Genomic DNA, 18790 nt, shown 5'->3' on the forward strand with positions numbered 1-18790 from the left:
AGGCTAAACACACCAGAACATGTGTGGGATCAGATTAACAGTTAATGATTAGTGTTCCAGTTTTATTAAATGCACTGATCTTTAGCAGTACTGCTTTTCCCTGTGCAGCTTAACCAAAGTCAACCATAAGTAAGCATTAAGAACAAATAGCCCTGTGGCACCTTAAGAGACTAACACAAATATAAAGCATTATGATCTTTCACGAGTAAAACCTACTTCATCAGATGAGTTGGACAGGAAAGAACAGAATTCAAGAAAAGCAGTTCTGTCAATTGTAGGACGTGTGTTAATGAAGCTAAGTAGGCTGGATGTGTCCCATTCATAGCTTTTGATGTGAAAATGCAAATATCAAAGACAGGAGAAGTTGGTTTGTAGTGTGTTAACCGGTTAATGTCATTATTCAAGCCCAGGTTGACGGTATCAAATTTGTAAATTAATTCCAGTTCAGCAGTCTCCCTCTAACTGGGTTGTAAAATTCTTAAGTAATCATGTTAGTCATTAAATAGTAAATCTAAATATAGCTTTTTTAGAGGGGGTAATGAATTGGTCATGACACTGTCCTGATTTTCTCTAAAGGTATTTGTTCTTTTTAAGTAGCTGTTGAACAGCTTGGACAACTCACTATTCATTATTTCTCTTGTGATTAGTTACCTAAGCCACATGGCATTGTTTTTGTTCCCTGAAGCAGCCATTTTAAAGACCAGGCAGTAAAAAGAGTGATGAGTCCAGAAGAGCCTGCCACAACTTGTGAAGGGTCTGGTGAGCCTCATTCTGCTCTCAAAAGGAAGGGCAATTCCCACTTGAGCACCTTGCCTACCAAACCCCATGCTCATTCAGTGTAGGCTTCCGAGCACTCTGAAAGTCCGCTGTGGTTGGCAGCTGGAGTCTTTTCTATAGAACCGATGATGGTTTATCAGGCAGGGATGCAATATTTCTATCCTGTTCCCACCCTTCCCCGCACCCTTGAGTTGCAACTGAAAATGCCCCACTGAACAAACCAGCCCCCATGTTCGCGGCAAAATCTCTTCCCAGTACTGCTTTCCCCCTCCCTGAATGTGGACTGAATGGCTGGAAGGAGCTATAGAAGCGAGTATAGTATAGAGGACTCTGTTGAGCAGCTCAGAAGTCATGGTAATAAAAAAAGCACTAGCGCGTCCATTCAGGATTCATAACTTTTTCTCAGGTACCAAGAGGCTTTTCAATAATGTGACCTCACAAATAAGGAACAGACTTCAGCACTTTTATTCACAAATCAGTTTCTTACCATTTGACAACTCTGATGTGGACACATTTTTTCACAAGGGAGAATGTGTAAAAAAAACAGGTGGCAAGACTGCTGACAAAAAAAGAAAACATCAGTGCAGTTGTGAATAAATTGGCAGTTTACAACGTAAGTACTTGCAGTTTAGCATGCACCTTGCAGAGGCTGCTGCAGTTGACAGACTCTGAAGCTTGCAGTGGACATAAAAAGTGAGATTTTTATTGCATTCAATTTTCAGAAACTAAAATAAGCAGTTGTTACAAGACAAGCAGATGACCTTGTGTTTGTGAATTAAATGATAAAAGGACTAAAATTTTGTGAAATCCATGTGAGAATGGGACTGAGGTGTGGGGGTGTGTTTAATTTGGAGTTAGTGCTGAGTTAATTTTTGATTGGTATTTTTGTGTTTCAATTTTAACTGCTCTGTTAATGACTTAGAAGTATAAGTAGCTTAGGAAAGCCATTCTAAACTGCACCACTGCCCGGCTGCAGCTCCAGCCCTGGGGAAGCTGGTGGTGGCTGCCCGGTCACCATTGTCTCATGTTACAAACAGTTTGAATTGTGGTGGAGTAGTTTTTTTTACAAACCTCTTGATGTATCAACTTGTAATTCATCTGGTTGTTTTACTCTCTATCCTCCCTTGGCCCCCCTTCCATAATGTGACTTGCAGGTGGATCAAGCCCCCTTTCTTAACCTTCAAAACAAATAGCAAAAACCAACACTGAAGGCAGGCATTTGTGTGGACACAATTGTTGTCACACCACTGAAAAATGGCACACACTACTACGGCAGATTTCTTACTGCAACATGGTGACGTTTACAGGCTCAGAAGATAGTTATGTTTTCATATCAACACAATGTGTTATTTTTAACTTCATAAAAAATATCAGCCTAAAAGCTGGATCTTGATGGTGCCACTTAATGTGATGGCTTTCACTCTCCGCAGGCGTACCAACTTCTTTTTCATTTTCATTGCTGCTTGTATGTTCTGGAGAGGAAAAGCTCCTTCCCGTAAATCCCTCCAACGGTTACCAAATTGATAATTTGCTCATATGCTGTAGCTTTGCTTTCCAAGAAACAAACATGACAATTTAGACTCATCCCTCAAATGATCCAATAGACTTTCTGCAATTGACACATTTCTAAAAATGGCACAGATGAGATTCACCAAGTTCAATACCGCCTACCAAATTTGGATCATACCATTAGCTAGTGATCGGCAAATGAATGTGACCCGTATTGCTCTTACCATTTTTAATTATTCTACATTTATAGCACCTTTCTTCAGAGACAATTGGCCACTGATGTTTGAACATTTTTTTTTTACTATCACGCACAACTAAACTATTTAACTTCAAAACAAAACTATGTCAGTGTCAAGTATAAGTTACATTTGTAATATTAATTTGAGTATTTGGAGAAAGGAACGGTGATTAGTCCTTAAATTTCAACATCATATATAGGCTTGGTGTTCATTCATGGAATTGAAGTTTAAATTAAAGGAAATCAGCTAATAGTCATTGGGTGTGTCTAGACTACATTCTTTTTTCGAAAGAGGAATGCAAATGAGGGAAATCAAAAATGCAAATGAAGCACAGATTTACAAATCTTGAGCTTCATTTGCATCTCACCCAACTGTTTTTTTGAAAAACCTCTCGAAAAAGTGATCGGACGAGATTATGCAAATGAAGTGCAAGATTTATAAATCAGCACTTCATTTGCATTTTCGATTTCCCTCATTTGCATTCCTTTTTCAAAAGAGGAACGTAGGCTAGGCATACCCAGTGAGGTCAAGAACTTGAGATCCTTATAAAATTTTCAGTCCCTTTTGAATATTAAAAACATCCAGATTATCCTAATTATCACAAACTGTGGAAGGGATGTTAAACCTTGGATTTCAGGGTTTATGCCAATCTCTGTTAGAGATCAAAATGAGATGTGTGTTTGTCTAGAAACAGGGCCTACTATCCCACATCTATCTACTACAAGGTTCTTATATCTTCTTCTAAAGCATCTGGTGCTGGCCACTGTCAGACAGGATAGTGGACTAGATGGACCTTGGGTGTGATCTACTATGGCAATTTCTGTGTTCCTTCTAATCTTTTTATGGCAAGGCTAGTCAAACTATTTCTTGGTAATGCTTATATCAACCTTATTTTCAGAGGGTTCAAGTTAACAAATATTTAAATGCTCACAACAGTATATGTACATTACTTTTTTCCTCCATATTTGTTGAACTTGCTAAAGTAGATTTTATTCATGCTCAGTACTCAATATAAGAAGACTGTTCTTGTCATTTCCTCTAAAAGTTGTATTATAGTGATCCATTCTCCGATAAACTTTATAAAACAGGCAGTTTGGGGTTGTTTCAGAGCACTCTGCAAGTCAGTTGCAGTATTACTCAACTTTGCCAGTGCAGACTGGACTGCAGTTAAAAATGAGTTATGGAAACACAAGATATGGATCAAATGTTGTCCTACTCCCAAGAAACAAGGGAGAAGTGAAAATTTTTTAAACCAGTCATATGAGTTAATTCAGTATTTAATTTTAATTCAGCACACTTAGATCACAACATTATACCAAGTTGTTTTCCATTTGTGCAGCTGGTGGCATGCATCCACAACAGAACCATCCTTGTTGGAATGGTAATTTTGCAATGGTTATATTGGCCTTATGAGGGAACATCTCATAAAGAGGTCTTAGCCCTATGTTTGAACCCTTTATTTATTAAACTATTAAATAGCATTACTAATTATACATATGAGGTGTGAAGATGCCATGGTGTAGAGATCTCAAGAGTGTGAAAAGGATGGGTAAGTTAAATTCCAGAAAGAGAAAAATCAAGTGGCTGTTTTCCTAATATTTGCTGACTTCTGCTCTAATCATACAAAGGGGTAAGAAATAAACAGGGAAAATATTCTGTGTTCTCTACAACTGGTAGCTTTCTATTATTTTGGGATCACTGTTTAGAGCAGCTCCTCCTCCTGAAAGAGACAGTAATGAAAGAATCGATGAAAGATGAAACTTTCATGGAATGTGTAGCATGAGCTCAGATTCTCTCTAATTGACTTATCAGTGGTGTAACATTATTCAATATTGCAGAACTTGATGCACCTAGCTATAGATTTGGATGCTTTCAAGGGCTGGTATTTAAGTGAGAAGGAAACAAAGATGGACTCATGACTTGATTGGTTCTACTAAGGTATTTTCCTGTTAGTTAGCATGTACTTTCTTTTTTGGGTGTTGCATTCAGGCAAGTGAAGAGGGGAAAGTCACAACTCATTCTGCCATCTTTCCCAATGAAATTCGGTCTGCTTCCCTCCTGAAAAGTCTCACCCTTTGCATTTTGGCTGTCTTCCTTATATACCATGTTGCTTCAAGAATCACTTTATCTGCTGACAACTTTGTCATCTTTTGTATTAAGTCTCCTCTCTATATGGATTACCCTGAGACAAACTAGGTGACTTGCTCTAAGGGAAAGAGCCCGTTTTGTTTTAACATTTAGACCTCATCTTCTTGTACCATGTATGCTATGATTGTCATCTTGTCTGATTTTAATTCAGTATATTTGGATCACAATATTGAACCAAGTAGTTTTCCACAGGTCTGGCTGGCATTCAGCAATAGGAAGTACTTCTTCCTTAGGTGATACTGAACATCTCCGAGGGCCTACCCAACTGCTGTGCTCTTTAGGAAGCTGAGGCTCTGAAGTCTTCTTGACCTTGATCATGTTCTGTGTATTGGGTGTCCCCCTTCGAAAAACTGTGTTTCCATGTAGGGTATTTTGAGGTCCAGAATAGGAAGGTGGGCTGCTACCATTGGAGGCAGAGGGAAGGGAGGAAGCTTTGTTACCACTAGCTGAAGGAATGAATCATTCTGGATAGTCCCTCTTTCCTCTGCATTTCTCATTAGAAATGGTTCCAAAACTTGAATCCCAGCCGTTCGATACATTCTTGTCCACCAAGTATGCTCCATGTACAAAATTAGAAGCTAGAGAAGGTATAGGTAAATATGGATGGATGACACACTTGCTCCATGATACTTCAAAGATCAGCATGAGAACTTTAAAAGCTCTCTTTACATAGGGAAAATTACTTTAGCTTATCTTGCCTTATAGGTGCACAGTCCTCTGAGCGGGTATTAGAGAGCTCTGAGTTTATCATGAAACACTGTGCCTGGAAGGATTGATCAGGGTGACGCTTTCAACAGGAGTGATGTGAAGGTGTTTTTGTAGTTACTTCAGCTAATTTATGTGTCGGGGGGAAACAGAGGCCCCAACAAGCCATATCATTGGCAGAATAAAGGTAATGGAATGTCTCTTGGTTTTTGATTTTTCCAGTTTTGCATGATCCAATGGTAATGAAGAGAAAAACATTGAGAGAATGAGTTTAGAGGGTAGTCCCATTCATACAAAAGAGCCCCAAAACAGAGAATTAGGAAAAAAAATATTTTGCTCCCTGCTTACTCACAATTATCTAGAAAATGCAGGACTACTGATCTGCCTGCCTACAATATCAGAGAAAGAGTCACGAGCGTTGAAGCATTATGGTCAAAACTCAGACCCTTCTGGATAAGGCTGAATTGCATTCAGTATTTGCAAAGAGGTGCAGTCCAAATATCTTGGACTGAAGATGGGGTCAGGATCTATACATAAGCACCAATCACAGATTCAGTAAAAAAAGTTTCCAAGGTATTCTAGCTCCTGAAAACTTGGCAGTTTTAACACAAATATGGCAATGCAACTTACATTTCACTACATTTACAACGTGAACTACACCATTTGCATATACCAGGATAAGTCTGTATCCATGTAAAGCATGCTAATAAGTGGTGCTGAATGCATTACATGAAAAAAATAGTAAAAATTGCCCTTCCTGTTTTAAAGGAGGATTAGAGAAAAAAGCAGCCCCCCAAAGGCCACAAATATACAAAGTGTCAATCATTAAATTCCACAATATGAAAAAGATACAATTTATACTTTTACTTAAACATGATATTTTGTAATTGAAATATTGCAACAAAGAAGGCACTGACTTTTTAGCCTATGGTCAATTTCTTCCATTACTTTACGGTCCATAAAAGCATTTGGGCACTTCTCTCATCTGAATCATTAATGCAGGTGCTTGAACTTTATTTTTTAAGTGATGAATTACAGTCCACAATAGCTGTCAGCATAACTTTTGTTGTTGGGATTTTGAAGCTAAGTAGTAATGCATTTTGTATTGGATTTCCCTGACACTAAGCACTACTATATAATGCATTAGAACTTAATATACAATCAAAGTCCACTCATCAGCAGTGACACATTAACAGTGGACCTGAACAGCATATTAAATTGACTCAGAACTGCACTTCTCTTCAGCCAGTAATTTACAAAGTCCAACGCAGACTGGTTGAAATATTCACACAACTGTTTTTCAAAACATTTTATTGCATTATATTTGGTACCTTATGTTTGACAAAGGAAATTACATCTGTAACTGCAGGAATAAGAAGCTGGTCTGTTATTTGAAAAAAAAAAACAAAAAAAAACTTGGGCCCCTTAAAAGTTACAAAGTCTTGAGTTTGCTTGAAACAACTGAGCAAGAAATATATTCTTAGAAATGTAGGGCTTCAAGTATTACAAACCTGTGACACTGTGGAAAAGTTCCAGAGGTATCTAAACTGCAGCACTTGTTTTTCTCTGCATAACGTGAACAAGGCCTGCTGAGGTTTTAAACTATTAGTCTCTTGATCAGTCATAAAAGGATAGCCAGGAGTTCCGCTCTTTGTAACTTCAAGCCATAGTATGTTCTCATTTTATTTTCACTCTGTGAAAAAATGCACACTATCTTTCTAATTAGTTGGTGCCACATCACAGTGCATAATTTCATTTGGTTCTTGCATTACAGTTTTAACAAGTTTGGCCAAACTATGCTGCGAGGTTCAACTCAAGAACAGCAGTGTTTCTTTCTTTTCAAGTTTAATTAAAATGAAGAGATAGTTCTAACTGGTTCCTTCAGTTAAAAACTGTGGTACAAGAACACCAAACTGATCATGTACGTGAACTTCGGAGACACAACAAGCTTATTGAACACCTTATGTTTCTTAATTCTGCTTGATATTTATATGTCCCAGTCTCTACAACATCACATATATGTTGTAGATTTCTCTGTAAATAGTGATTCACGAGTACTTCCTATGAACAGAATCATCTCCGTATCAAAATCAGTCAGATGCTAAAGCCCCAACAACTCTTTGTGCTCAGTGAAAGAATCCAGTGCTAAAACAGCATTTTTGCTGTCTGAGATAATAGTAATCTCACAAGACAAATTTAAAGTAATATTTCTGCCACACACCTGCTCTGAGGGCTATGAACCTCCAGATTTCTTATAAATTAGTTTAAAAACATGGGGTAGGTAGGTAAGGATAAGGGTTTTTTTTTTCTTCAATTTTAGCAGCTTTTAATTTTTCTTAAGAAACTGAACAACCTATATCCATATGTTAGATATTTTATATATATACTTTGTCAGCAGGATAAAAAAAGTAAAACTATTTGAAGGCAATATTTTTACTCCTTCCTTTTTCTGTGTAAGTTAGAACAAATCAGCAGGTGCGTGACAAAAATATTATACACCAGATATGGACCAATGTAATTCATTCTTTCTTTCTTTCTTTTCTTTTTTTAAACAAAATTGTTCATATTTCATTGGCCAGTTCTTCAGTTTCTGCAGAACTATCTCCATTAACTGTGATCTTCATATCCTCTTCATATCCAGGTGGCATGAAAGCCAAAGCATAAGGGAAAAGCTTATGACAATTCGCTCTGTAAGTTTCAACTGCTTCTTTACAGTCTCCCAGGCTACCATCACTCAAAGCTTCTAATACCTCCATACAAGTCTAATTAAAACAAAAGAAAAAGGTGTTAAACCTTCTTAAAAATATTAATCTAGGACACTCATTAAAATATATAATACTTCTGAAGTTATTTTTTAGCATCTGTCCTACTCCTAAATATGTATTTTTCTAAGTAAATACATATAAAGAACATTATGAATACTTGGGAAAGTTATAAAAATATTTCTAGATTTAGCCTTCTTATAGCATAAAACGCTACAAACACTAGTAAAAACACTAAATTTACTCTGTAGCATCAAAGCATCTGGTAAAGAGAAGTTTCTAGCCTTACTAGTTGCACAGTCTTTTAACATAAATAATTATCACTTCACTTTGTTGAATTTGCTGGAAGAAAAACTGGAAGAGCAAAGAGCCAATCCTCCCCCCACAGTTCTAGAGGTCAGTAATTCCAGCAGTAAAGCATTTAATTTAAATTTTGTTTCTAGCTTTACCTACATAATTATTCTAGATTAAATCGGGAGTATTTTTCCTAAATATCTGGACTTTATAATTATGTAACTATGTCAAGGACTCACGTGGGTTTATAAAACAAAGCATTACTACTTAAGTAGTTATTTTTCATTTATAGATATTTTGCAGTGCAAAAAATCCATATTCCTGCAGTAACACTCCTCATATATAAGTAAGGCTATGTCTACACTTCATGCTTATTTTGAAATAACAGAGTGCATGTTTCCACTGCAAGTCTATTATTTTGAAGAAATTTTGAAATAATTGGCTTCTTATGCCAACTTCTGTAACCCTCATTTCACGAGGAGCAAGGGAAGTCGAAGGGAGAGTGTTCTTCCTTCAACTACGCAATTAACGTAGCTGAAGTTGCAAATCTTAACTCGACTTTAGCCTGCAGTATAGATGTCCCTTAATGGAACCTCTCATTGCTCAAAATCCTCAGCCAATGGGTTCAAGTGGGGCCCAGTGCACACCAGTGCAGTTGAGCTCTAAATAAACTACAGTACTTCTAAGCATTAACACCATTAAAAAAAGTGTAATTTTTTAAACACAAAGATTAAAAACAAAACAAAACCTATTACAAAATCTCCAACTCAAGTCAAAAAGATGTCCAGCTAGAGGCACACAAACACTACTGCAAAGTAACAGAGAAATATATTTTCTTTTTATCAAAGATAGATGCCTTGCAATAGATCTTAGTTACAGGAATAATAAATGTGTCTTTTATTGTTAAAAATGGTTTAGAACACTGCATTAAAGTGGGCCTATAAGCAGAAGGACTTGGAAAGAATACATGAATACACTCTGATAAGCACACATGCAAAAGTTACTAGACTTGGAGAATGACATAGCACAGAGAAAACCATGGAGAAGAGTCTTCAAATTACAAAGACACCCACTAAATAAATAAAACATCTGGGAGGTGTAACAGATGGAGCACTTAAAACATTGGTGGCAAAATTTTTTTTTTTTTTTTTTTTTTTACTATAAGGCTAAATATGATGATGAATACTACTTGATGAGTATTTGAGAATTACATGTAGTTTCCCTACATTTGTCAAAAAGGGTAAATGGGATGACTCAGGTAATTACGGGCTTGTCAGCCTGACAAAGATCCTGGGCAAGATAATGGAGCAGCTGATACTCAACTAATAAGGAGTTATTGGGTAATGTAATTAATGTTATTCACCAAAGGTTTATAGAAAATATGGATTGTAAAACTAATATGATATTTTTTATTGATGAGATTACACATATGGGTTGATAAAGGCATTAGTGTTTACATAATACAGTACATTCAGAATTCTGTAAGGTGTTTGACTTGGTATCACACAACATTCTGATTAAAAAATTAGAATGATATAAAATTAACATCACACACACTGAATAAATTAAAAACTGGCTCAGTGATAGGTCTCAAAATGTAACTGTAAATAGTGAAACAACAAGTGGGTGTATTTCCAGAGGGATTGCACAGAGACTGGTTCTTAGCCCTACACTACCTGACAGTATTATTAGGGCTGTCAATCAGAGTTAACTCAAGCAATTAACTAAAATATTGAGATTAAAAAATGAATCATGATTGATCACACTGCTAAATAATAGAATACCAACTGTAATTTATTAAATGCTTTGGATGTTCTACATTTTTAAATATAATGATTTCTACTACACAGAATATACTTTGCATTCTATGTTGTAACTGATATCAATATATTTGAAAATGTAAAAAATGTCCAAAAATATGTAAATAAATGGTATTCTATCATCACAGTAAGACAATAAAATCTTCACTGATGTTTGCAGATGACACAAAAAGTGAGGGAGTAATCAATAATGAAAAGAATGGGTCAGTGATTCGGAGTGGTGTAGATCTCTTGATATACTGGGAGCAAAGAAATAATATATATTTAATTATGGCTAAATGTAAATATACATCTATGCAGAAAGAACACAGGCCATACTTACAGGATGGGGGCTCTAAACTGGGAAACAGTGACTAAAATAAATATGGAAGTCATGGTGGATAATCAGCTAAACATAGCTTCCTGTGTGATGCTGTAGTCAAAAGAACCTATGCTATCCTGAGATGTATGAACAGGGAATTCTTGAGTAGGAATAGAGCATTTATTTAACTTGTGTACTTGATACTGGTGTGACTGTTGCTGGAATACTGTGTCCAGTTGTGATGCTCACAGTAAGGATGTTAAGGACTAGTTGACTACCTCCCCCCATGCTGCCTCTATCAGATAGATTTCTATTACCCCAGCTCTCATACATTTCAAAGGAAGAATATGGAAGTGCCTAATTTACTCCACTAGTAAATTACTTGTTATTTAACATCCTTAGCTCACAGTTCAAAAAGAAAGTTGATAAGTTGGAGAGAGTTCAGAGAAGAGTCATAAGAACGATTAAAGGACTAGAAAACGTGTCTTATAGTGATAGATTCAAAGGATATGTCCTCTACACTGTCATCAAACATCCATGGCTACCCATGTCAGCTGACTCAGGCTTGAGTTATGGAGCTGTTTAATTGTGGGGCAAGTCCCAGAGCCCAGGCTCCAGCTCATTACTCTACAAAGCAATTAAACAGCCCCTGAACTGATTCTCTCTATGTAGTCACTGCAAAGAATAAAGACCTTCATGTGAGTTACTCAAATAAATTCAAAATCCAATTTCTTTACACAGATAATTTTTGGAATTGTTAGGCTAAGGGTATTTAATACATGTGACTGCCTGATAATCAGTGGGTCTTGAATGATGAGCATGCTAGAAATTAATCCTACCCTGTGAGTGACTATTTAATTTATTCTTAGTCTGTATTTACTGAAATCATTCATTATGTCTCTAAAATTCAGATTTCCCTTCACTAGTTAAAAAAATAGTGACACAATCCTGGACAGCTGCATGTAAGTGATGTTTTGACCAATATGAGCTAGCAGCTCTGTAAAGAGCGTACTCAAAGGATCACTGAAATAATATTTTCTATTTTAGGACTGTTATATAGAAAAAAACCCCATTTACCTCCACAATTAGTTTACTGTACTAGGAATAAGAAACTAGTGACATGAGATGATGATACTTTTTTAATTCATATTTTTAATTTAAAATGAACGAACATCAAGTGCTATAGAAAGTTTATTAAATTTGCTTGAATAAACCTGAATTTTAGTTCTCTAAGAATGTGAAGAGATAGAAAGGTCTTTTACAATTACTTAAGGACAGTGATCTCTGTTGTAAGGAAGGAACTGGACAGTTAGTAGCACAAGGAGTACTTGGGTTCTACAGCTGGGGTTATATACAATGCTAGAGCCTAATGGCTCAGCTTTCTGAGCGATGGGGACTCCAGTCAAGTACTAGGAGCATAAGCCAAGGAACATAATGAAAAAGAACAGCTTTAAAAAAAAATAAATCACATTTTCTAGTAAGTGCAAGAATGTTGGAATAGATTTTATAGTGGGAGCGCTGAGAACCACTGAACCAAACTTTAAACCTGTATATAATGGAAAATCACTCCCAGCCAGGGAGTGTTTCGGTTTCCCTTCCCCCCCAACATCCCTCTTTCCAGCACTTGTCTGTGTCAAGTGTCTAATGTCATTGGTATTGAAGCAGGGAGAAGAAAGGAAATTCAGGAGTTTTGTAAATTAATCCAATTTTGATCTCTCCATTCTGACTTATTAAAAATATCTTTACGAAGTGGTTTGTGCCCACAAAAGCTCATGATACCATTCAAATGTTTTGTTAGTCTTAAAGGTACTGCAAGACTATTTGTTGTTTAAGTTTTTCCAGTTACACACTAAGGGTATGTCTAACTTACGCTTTATTTTTGAAAGAGGGTATTCAAATTCCCCCGGAATTTGCATATCTTCTTCCAATCTCACTTTCAAAAGCGGGTCTTTTGAGAGTGAAAATAATCTGGACGCATTTTTTTTTTCGCGAGGGGAAAAAAAACCCCTTTTTTGAAAAACCATTCTTCCTTAAAAAATGAGATTTACATGGTTTTTCGAAAAAGGAGAAAAGGGGGGTTAAAAAAAAAAAAACCCATGTCCAGACTACTTTCACTTTCAAAAGACCCTCTTTCAAAAGTGAGATTGGAAGAAGATAGGCTATGTCTAGACTAATTTGCATATCCTCTTTGAAAAATAAAGCATAGTCTAGACATAGCCTAACTCAGCTAGCTATCCCTCAAACATTTGTAATTCTTATGACCTTTATCTGAGGTCACAATGCTAGATTTTCAGTCATCAGATACATATTGTCTTAATTTTTTCTAATATTATTTCTTCCGGAAAGAGAGAAGCATATTTCACTAATTCCAAGGCCACACCCTCCAGAAAGGGCAAAATAAAATATTCCCATATCTGTGGCAAAAGCAGTAAAGATGGGTAAAAAGCTATTTTCAGATGTTTTTGTCAGTTAGAAAGTGTTAAAGTTGGAAGTTCTGCCCATCTGCAGAATATAATTAAATGTATATATATAAATACAGTTTATGGCTCTACCAACTTTCTAATATAATCTTAAACTTCCCAAACAACCGAAATGATATTGCTTACAGAACCAAAAACTTTAAGGGCGCCAATGCAGCAGGGGGACAAAACACAAGAACCAAGTATCTAGAAAAGGCAAACATTCAGGTTCCAAAAATATAAAATCTTCCCTCTTTACCTGAAGATTCCTGTTGGTAAGTGATTCATCAAGGGACGTTGCCAGCTCCACTGCTCTTTTCTGACTGGAAGGATCCAAGTAGTAGACCATTTTGGCAGCTACAAGAGAAAAATAATGTTCTCCAGCATAGTATCAAGTCAAATGAGTCTATACTACATAAAGATTGCATAGCTCAAGAAAAACAAGGAAGTACTGAGTTCTAGATCAGAGTTCAAAACTGGCCCAAAAGGATTACCTTTTACCATGATTACATTACATTTTCCTCAGAACCCTACTTCATAGAATAAATGAGCAGTTACTCGGTGTCTCAGTTTATCCTCTTCATTAAATAAGGGATCAACCACACATTGAATGTAAACCACCAAAATTCTGCACTGAGTACAAAAAATATTAATTTCCTCATGGATATGTATGCTAAGTTCACAATACCATCTTTCCAGCACAACTGTGAGATTAGGCGGTATTCATGCCCTATTTTACAACTGGGGAATGGACATGAAAAAAAAAAATCAAGGGCAAAATTCTTGTAACCAAAAACAAACAAAAAACTCAAAATCCACACAATCTCACTGATCCTCAACTTGGGTCATCAGAAAAATCAAGACTTTTAGATACAAAGCACAGACATCCACCTCTTCAGCTAATGGTGTAACTAGTAGCAGTATAGAAAACTTATCTATTTCAGTGATTCCCAACTGCTGGTCCATGGCCCACTGCTAGGCTGTGACCCTGCTGGCGGTCAGAGTTCAAGCCATCTGTTCCTGGTGGCTCAGCTCCAGCAGCCTTGGTGGCTCAGGCGGCAGCTAGAGGAGGCGGAGCAGGAGGCGCCTCCTTTCCTCTCCCCCTCTCTGCACTTGGGGAAGAAGGTGGCACAAAGAAGGAGGGGGGCGTAAGCGCTGCCAATGGCCGCTCCTCATGCCTGCATAGCCACTTTTGCCCATGGCGGTAGGAGGTGGAGGAGCAGGAGCAGGAGGCGCCTCCCCAGGGCTTTCAGCTCCCTCTCCTGCCCATGCAGCTGCTTTTGCTGGCAGCAGCATGGGGGCTGAGGCAGAGCAGGAAGGGCCTCCCCAGGGCTGCTCGCAGCCTCTTTTGCTGGCAGCAGCGGTGGCGCTCAGGAGGGGGCACCTCCCTCTCTCCTCCCATCATCCATAATGACAGCTGACCAGAGCTCTGCACTCCCCCCACACCCATGGAGTGCAAGGCGCACTTGAGGAGGGAGGGGGTACGAAGTAACTCCCCACACGGCAGTAGGCAGTAATGGCCACGCTCCCTAGAGGGGGCAGCCTCACTCTGGGGAATGCAGGCCCAAAGGTGATGGGTGAGGGCACAGGGCAAGAGGATGTTTGACCCCAACAGTCAGAGGTTAAAGGGTCAAAGGCAATGGGGCGTGGGAGAGGGGGTCAAAATGTGTTAGACACTGGGGAGCGAGGGACTGGGCTGGGGCTAGGTGGACTGGTAACATTTTATTTGCATATTTGTGTTTGTGTAATGTTTGCATAATGAATATACAAATATGTTACCAGCCTGCCATACGTTTGTGAGTGGGTTTGCCGGTCCACGACATAAAAAAGGTTGGGAACCACTGATCTACATGGAACAGACACTAAAGGGGATGAGACACTTGGCTAGCAAGTTTCACAGCAATTCGCTCACAGCAGAATATGTAGACTCAGGACATCTGACTGCAACTCCAGGTTAAGGAAAAGAGTGTTCTCTAGTAGCAATAGACCATTCTACAGATTTCTGCCCTACTGGAGCTAATCAGTTCAGACAGTGTTTGAGTTAAACTCCAGCAGAAGAACTCAAGATTTCAAACACTACATTGCAGATGACAGCTGTCTGAATCTTTAAGTTCAGTATATTAGACTACAGGACTCACAATTTATGATCTATTTTGACCAAATACCACTTGTTGCCCATGCCATTTGAGGTTGTAATCTATGGAACTAGCAAGAAAAGTGTTTTAAAATATCCAGTTTTTCCATGTCACAGAAACTTCCCATTACCAAGACATTTTGACTTAAAGAATCAATAAAACAATTATTTTGTAAAAGTGACATTCATACAAACTGTAACCTAAAACATGTAAGAGAGTTAAACAACAATTAGTATTAAAAAAAATCTTCTATGACACTTCACTTACACCAGAAATGTCTATAGGCCAGATGTGATCAAAAGATTTTTAGCCAAGAATTGAGAGATATAGGAAGAGATATTAAAGATACATAGGAAAGGAAGAAAAGTTGTTTTCAACTGAGATTCTGAATGGATACAAGAATGCCATTCCAAATGGCAAGAGTAGATTCTTACACTGTTGGTGTGATAACAGAGAGAAGCCAGTGCTAGATGACCTCAGGAAGTGGGAAAGAGAAAGACAAAGCTAAGGGTTTGGGGGTAAATCTGCAGAAACAGGAAAATTCAGAAATAACAAAAACAATGTACCTGATAATCTATGTGGTAGTGAATCATAGTTCTTTTTAAGGAAAGCTTCATTGAAGTTCTTTGGATTAGTTGCCCCAAAAAGCCGATTCATTTCTTGATTTAACACTGTTCTAACTGTATCAGGTAGATCTTTACTTTCAGATACTATTGGATAAAAAGGAAAAACATATATTTAACATAGATATGGATATTTTCTATCGTTCATCAAAACAAAATACAATTGATGTGACAAATATAATCCATTCTGATATTAGTATAAATCAAAGAAACTGGTGTCAACTGAAAATTCATTAAGTTCTATTTTTCCTCTTTATACTTTATCACTAATAAGTTTTCACAGATGAAGCATTGCAAACTTTGCTTTTACAGATTATATTGAGGGTAAAGGTCACCTCATTACAGAGATGGCAAATACTACAACAATCGGTGCCCAGAAATTGACAAAGATAATGATTTACTCTACAATAACTCTGGTTCTTCGAGATGTTGTAGAAAGTGTAGATCCTACTGTGCAGTGTGCATATGTCTCATGCATTCAAGGCCAGACATCTGAATAACAATGACTGTCATAGATCATACTGGGCTATAAAAGATGAGGCAACTAAGATCCTTCCACAATTCCCTTGCAATTTGAAGCCAGTGGCAGCTGAATATACCATAAAGCAGGGATGGAGGACAGATTGAGATCTACACTGACCACAACATCTTCATGAACCACAATTATTGTTGACCAAACATGCCACTTCTGTGAGCAGCTGCATGCGATGCTAGGGTTGGGGTGGAACCCAGCTAACTTCCCTAGCCAATCTGTGGATTCCTCCTAAGACACACCTCTGGCAACCTTGGACAGCAAAGTGGAGGACAGTGTGGATGATGAGGAGAATGAGGCGGCGGGCGACCAACAGTCTGGACCTTTTTATAACTTTGGAGACAATCCGCTTCTCCCAAGGCATTTTACAGCCAGGCCCTGATGTTGGGGAGGGCATCTGCTCACAGAAGTGGCATGTTTGCAGTGATTATTCAGACAGTCCGTTTTCCTCCTCTGTCTTTTGGCATGACTGCCTCAGTTCCTTTATTTTCATGCAGCACTGCTCAGTATGCCTGGCATATCTCTCTCTTTCATATCTTTGTAATCTTGACATAGATATGAGTTTCTTTTTTGCTGGTTAGTAGTTCTGTGAGAACAGATTTCTCTCCCTACACAGCAGTGAGGTCCAGGATCACCTACATGCTCCATCCTGGTGCTCGTTTGCAACCCTGGGCATTGATGGTCAGTCAGGTGTGCTGCTGTGGTGAGCTGCCTACTCTGAGGTCTGCTTGCAACACAGGAAATAAAATTTAAATTTTCCCGGGGCTTTTCCTGTGCACCTGGAGAGCAGCAGAGTTGAAAGTTCTGGCCAGAGCAATCACAGAGGGCCACTGTGGGATACTTCCTGGAGACCAAGAATGTTGACTTTCACAGCATTATGTCTGCACTACCATAAAGTCAACCATGCAAGGTCAAATTTAGCTTTACTCCTTGTGAAAAGTGGGAGTACTGAAACTGAGATGACAGAACGGTCTTTGTGGTGTGGACTCATTGTGTAGAAAAAAATCAATCTAATGTGACTAAGTTCAACCTAAACTCTCAGTATAGACCAGGCCAGAGTGTGGTATCAACCTTTGGGGAAGCAGAGCACAAGCTGCCATGATAAACCCAGAGATCCACCTAGAAGTCTTTATAGAGATTGTGGACTCCTTGGATCTCTCTAGGATGGACAGAGTCTTGATTTCCAAAATTCCTTGATCCCATTTACAGTAAAACTCCAATTGTTCAGCAATCCAGTGGTCCGGCACTCCCGATAGCCCGGCACCAACCGGAACCCGGAAGTGCTCAGGCCAGTCAGGCAATTGGAACTGCCCAGCCACTGGCTTGCAAGCAGCAGTGGTGGTGGAGGAGAGGGGGCAAGAGGCAGGCAGCTAGTTAAGGTGGGGTGGGGGGGGAACGGCGTGGCGAGGGGCAAACCCTCCGCCGTGCTGCAGGAAGGCAGTAGAAGCCCCATGCAGCTGGCTTGCAAGTGGGGAAACCCAGCCCCCGGCTTGTAAGCGGTGGCGGCGAGGGGGCGAGACACATGCCTGCCTTAAACAGATGCCTGCTTCTTGCCCCCTCTCCACCGCCACCGCTTGCAAGCTGGCTGCGTGGGGCTTCCACCGCCTCCCTGCAACACGGCGGATGGTTCACCCCTCGCTGCACCATTCCTCGCCGACCCCCTTCCCCCACACACGCAGCGTGGGTCCCGTAAGACCTGTCACAGCACCCCACCAGAGTACCTCCTGATACTCCAACATATCCAATAATTCGGCATCCCCTGGGTCCCAAGGGTGCTGGATTATCGGAAGTCTACTGTATATAAAAGGCCAAGGCCCATGTAACATCTAAACTAAGATAGGGGATCTCACACCAACATCTATGTAGTTCAGGGTAAAATATTGATCAATGAATGGCCTAGTTAAGATGAAAATCTGACACCACTTTATGTAAAAATGTATGTAAAAAAATTTACAGTTGTAAAAGTATTTTATTGAAAAATACTGTAAATGGAAGGTTTGTCATCAACACCCCAATTTCTCCAACCTTGTGGGCTATTGTGGTAGCTTCTGGACAAGCCATCTTCATAGCTAAGTGAAGCAAGAAGCAGGTTGCCATAGGTTCAAGCAGAGTCCCTTAAGGTGTCTATGTACCAAGTTGAGATCCCAAGTAGGATCCTTAAACAAGGGGTAAAACTTCCCTAAACTCTTAAGAAATCTAGAGTAGATAAAAGACTGTCCTCCCTATTATGCTCCCATGGAAAAGGCTCAATAAATCCTGCAAACTTGATGTAATTTGTGAAGTTATACTTGGCCATGATTGCCTGATAGGTTGCTATCTGAAACCAGAAGGTCGCAGGTGAGTAAACTTTCCAGCCAAAAACGTCTTACCTTTTCTAGTCCTTATAATGGGATATATCTACAGTAATACTGTTTACTCTTCTCATTAACTTCAATTACCATGGAATTAGGGGAGTGTGTGGGAAACCAAAAATGTTGAATCCCTAG

General features: G+C 38.7%; 1 protein-coding gene across 1 annotated transcript in view; it reads right to left on the reverse strand.

The window, feature by feature from the left end:
* Window positions 1-1226: 1226 nt before the first annotated feature.
* Window positions 1227-18790, reverse strand: part of NAA15 (N-alpha-acetyltransferase 15, NatA auxiliary subunit) — a 72994-nt gene continuing 55430 nt past the window's right edge. Inside the window, exons 18-20 of the mRNA XM_075929931.1 lie at window positions 15716-15859; window positions 13274-13371; window positions 1227-8140 (exon numbers count right to left, since the gene is read on the reverse strand). Coding sequence (XP_075786046.1) covers window positions 7940-8140; window positions 13274-13371; window positions 15716-15859 — 443 coding nt within the window. The 3' untranslated portion in view covers window positions 1227-7939. The remainder of the gene's footprint in view (window positions 8141-13273; window positions 13372-15715; window positions 15860-18790) is intronic.

This window comes from Pelodiscus sinensis, chromosome 5 (genome assembly GCF_049634645.1).
Source record: "Pelodiscus sinensis isolate JC-2024 chromosome 5, ASM4963464v1, whole genome shotgun sequence".
Lineage (NCBI taxonomy): Eukaryota > Metazoa > Chordata > Testudines > Trionychidae > Pelodiscus > Pelodiscus sinensis.